This window comes from Eutrigla gurnardus (genome assembly GCF_963514095.1).
Source record: "Eutrigla gurnardus genome assembly, chromosome: 8".
In the NCBI taxonomy this organism is placed as follows: Eukaryota; Metazoa; Chordata; class Actinopteri; order Perciformes; family Triglidae; genus Eutrigla; species Eutrigla gurnardus.
In genome coordinates this window covers 10,853,021-10,856,303 of record NC_139922.1, presented here as the reverse complement: position 1 = coordinate 10,856,303, position 3,283 = coordinate 10,853,021, and the positions used below count along the sequence as shown (strand labels likewise).

Here is a 3,283-nt window from a genome sequence, read left to right as displayed (position 1 = left end):
CAGTTGTTTGTCGTCCCTCACCCCTTTTTTCAGTTCCCTTCCCCACCCCCCACCCGTTAAGAATAAAAGACCCCAAGTGGGCTTCACCGCAACGCTGTGTCCAGTCCCTTCTGTTCCTCTCTGTCTACCCACTGCTCACTCGCACGGCCAAGCGGCCACATATGGTGGAGAATACGGGCAAGCTGATCCTCGCAATCTGTGGGTAGACTGAGTGTGAGCATGGAGGAGACATTGAAAGCCATTGTGGCAACCCAAGCCACCTTGCAGACCGCCGTAACCGAACTGTGCAAGTTAACAGCTAGAAGAGGTCCCCCGGAACGACAGCCAAAAGATGTGCTGACCAAGCTGACGGGGGATGATGACGTTGAATCCTATATGGCCCTGTTTGAGAGGGTCGCCGTGCGAGAGGGCTGGCCAAGAGCCGAGTGGGCGCATATCCTGATGCCCTTCCTGACTGGTGAAGCACAGAAAGCCTGCCGCGACCTTTCAGCAGCCGACGCTGCCCACTATGATCGAGTAAAAACCGCCATTTTGGCCCAGTATGGACTGAGCCTTCCAGCCCGAGCGCAGAGAGTGCATGATTGGACCTACAATCCCGCTCTTCCAGCCCGGGCCCAAGTCATGACCCTACTACGTTTCACCCGGAGCTGGCTGGAGGAAGTGGCCGGGCCACCGATGGTGGACCGGGTGGTAATTGACCGATGCCTCCGGGGACTGCCCCCCGACACCAAGAGGTATGTTGCCCAGCAGGGGGCCCCCACTTTGGACAATTTGGTAGCCCTATTGGAGAACCACAAAGTAATGGGGGGCCTCATGCGGTCAGAGAGTAACCGTTCAACTAATCCCAAAATCAAGGGCGAGAGGGAGATGGGGAGCAAGGTGGTCAGCCCCCCCAGCAGGCCGACTGTTCCCTGGATGGGCTGGACCGACAGCCGAACGAGCCCCACCATTTGCCGTACCCCGATGTTTCACCTGTGGCAGGGAAGGACACTTCGCCCGAGAGTGCCCCGGTCGGGAGGAATCAGTGCCCACAGCGGGAACCTCTGAAGGCAAAGCTTTCTACTGCCAACACCTCACCACCTGTTGGGCCCATGAGGGAGCACCGGCCCCGAAGTTTCCTGTGAAGATTGCTGGGAAGGATACCGAGGCACTTTTGGACTCCGGAAGTATGGTCTCCCTCATCAGACCTGAATTTGCCAGCACAACGATGGGAGCAGAGATCCCTGTGTCATGTATCCATGGGGAAACACGGAGGTATCCAACCTCCATCATCAAGGTGATCACGCCACGGGGCCCCTTCACTCTACAGGCGGGGGTCGTCGAACAACTTCCAGTCCCTGTCCTGGTTGGGCGAGACAGCCCCCTCTTCTCGCTTTACTGGCCAGGAAGAAACCGGAAACCCAAGGGGAGGATCCGGAAGCGACCCCTGGAGACCAAAAGATCGGCTATAACCCAACCGGCGCTGGCAGGTGAGCCCCCCGATGGCAGTGCAGCCGAGACCAGTGAGGACGACGCCGGTGAGGGTGTCAATGATCAGTCCACGGTCACAGTGCAGGAGGGGCCCTTGGAGGATATAGGGTCAGATGAAGGCTTCTCGCAATTTCCTGAAGCTGAAATGGATGGGGGACCTAGGTTGGGCCGGTTTGGCTCGGCGCAGCTCCAGGACCCCAATCTGGCCCAGGCTTGGAGGGATGTCCAAGTGATCGAGGGCCAAAACCAGGAGGGGGTGAGTCAAGTGTCTTTTCCACATTTCATGGTGAAAAATAAACTGTTGTATCGAGTCTCCCAGAAAAATGCTGAAGTGTGTGAACAGTTGGTTGTCCCAAAGACATATGTCTCAAAAGTTTTATATCTAGCCCACACCCACCTCCTAGGGGGGCATCTGGGGAGAGAGAAGACCTATGAACGGATTCTCAGCCGCTTCTACTGGCCGGGGGTCAAGAGAGCTGTGGAGGAGTACTGTAAACACTGTGCCGAGTGCCAAACCAACGCCCCAAAGGTAACATACAGAAGTCCACTCATACCTCTACCCATTATCGAAACCCCATTTAGTAGGATTGGTATGGACATAGTGGGGCCCTTACCAAAATCTAGCCGGGGTCACCGCTATATTATGGTCATACTGGATTATGCCACCCGATATCCTGAGGCCATTCCCCTGCGCACTGCAACTGGGAAGGCAGTGGCTAGGGAACTGTTCCTGCTCTTCAGCAGAGTGGGCCTGCCAGAAGAGATCCTGACAGATCAGGGATCCTGCTTCATGTCTGGGGTGATGAAAAGGATGTGTCAACTCCTGAAGGTAAGACAGATCAGAACCTCTGTCTACCACCCACAGACGGATGGATTAGTTGAAAGGTTCAACAAAACACTAAAGCATATGCTACGCAAAATAATAGATGTGGATGGTAAAAACTGGGACCAGTTGCTGCCATATGTTCTTTTCTCTGTCCGTGAGGTCCCACAGGGTTCCACCGGGTTCTCCCCCTTCGAGCTGGTGTATGGACGCCGACCTCGAGGCCTGTTGGACCTGGCCAAAGACGCTTGGGAAGAACAACCCCCCACTCAGCGCAGCATCGTGGAACATGTGGAACAAATGCATCACAGAATGACCCAAGTCTGGCCTCTGGTGCGGGAACACATGGAACGGGCCCAAACCCAGCAGGCTCACGTGTACAACCGGGGGGCGCAGGTGAGAACATTCCAACCGGGAGACAAAGTGATGGCGTTGATCCCCACTGACGATTGCAAGTTTTTGGCAAAATGGCAGGGACCGTATGAAGTAATGGAACAAATGGGACCGGTAAATTATCGGGTCAGACAAGTTGGTCGCAGGAAGGGCCAGCAACTGTATCACATCAATCTGCTGAAGCCCTGGCACAAACCGGTCCCTATCCCCACCAGTGTCCTGGCCGCCACTCACCCCCCGATCACAACCCCTGTGAGACTGGGTGATCAGTTGTCTTCCAGACAGGTCCAGGAGGTCCAGGAGCTCCTGGCCAAAAGCAAAGATGTCTTTTCAGAGACCCCCGGCCAGACAACGCTCATCGCCCATGACATATGGACGGAGCCAGGGAAAACGGTAAGACTGCGACCTTACCGCATCCCAGAGGCACGACGGGGAGCCATCAGGAAGGAGGTGAGAAAAATGCTGGACCTTGGGGTGTTGGAGGAGTCGCACAGTGCCTGGTCCAGCCCCATAGTCCTCGTGGGGAAACCAGATGGGAGCATCAGGTTCTGCAACGATTACAGAAAGTTGAATGAAATATCACAGTTTGACACGTAC

At 55.6% G+C, this 3,283-nt stretch overlaps 1 protein-coding gene across 1 annotated transcript; it reads left to right on the top strand.

Moving 5' to 3' along the window:
• Window positions 1-261: 261 nt before the first annotated feature.
• LOC311017171 (uncharacterized protein) lies at window positions 262-2,708 on the top strand. The gene is made up of 2 exons (XM_084015347.1): window positions 262-1,726; window positions 1,875-2,708. Exons 1-2 carry the CDS (start codon window positions 1,169-1,171, stop codon window positions 2,001-2,003), a joined length of 687 nt encoding a protein of 228 aa, XP_083871473.1. The 5' UTR covers window positions 262-1,168; the 3' UTR covers window positions 2,004-2,708.
• The last annotated feature ends 575 nt before the right edge of the window (window positions 2,709-3,283 follow it).

Coding starts and splice junctions, on each gene's coding strand:
- LOC311017171 (XM_084015347.1), top strand. CDS start 1,169: ATGGTCTCCCTCATCAGACCTGAATTTGCCAGCACAACGATGGGAGCA. Junction 1,727..1,874: donor AGGGCCAAAACCAGGAGGGG/GTGAGTCAAGTG, acceptor CCCACCTCCTAG/GGGGGCATCTGGGGAGAGAG.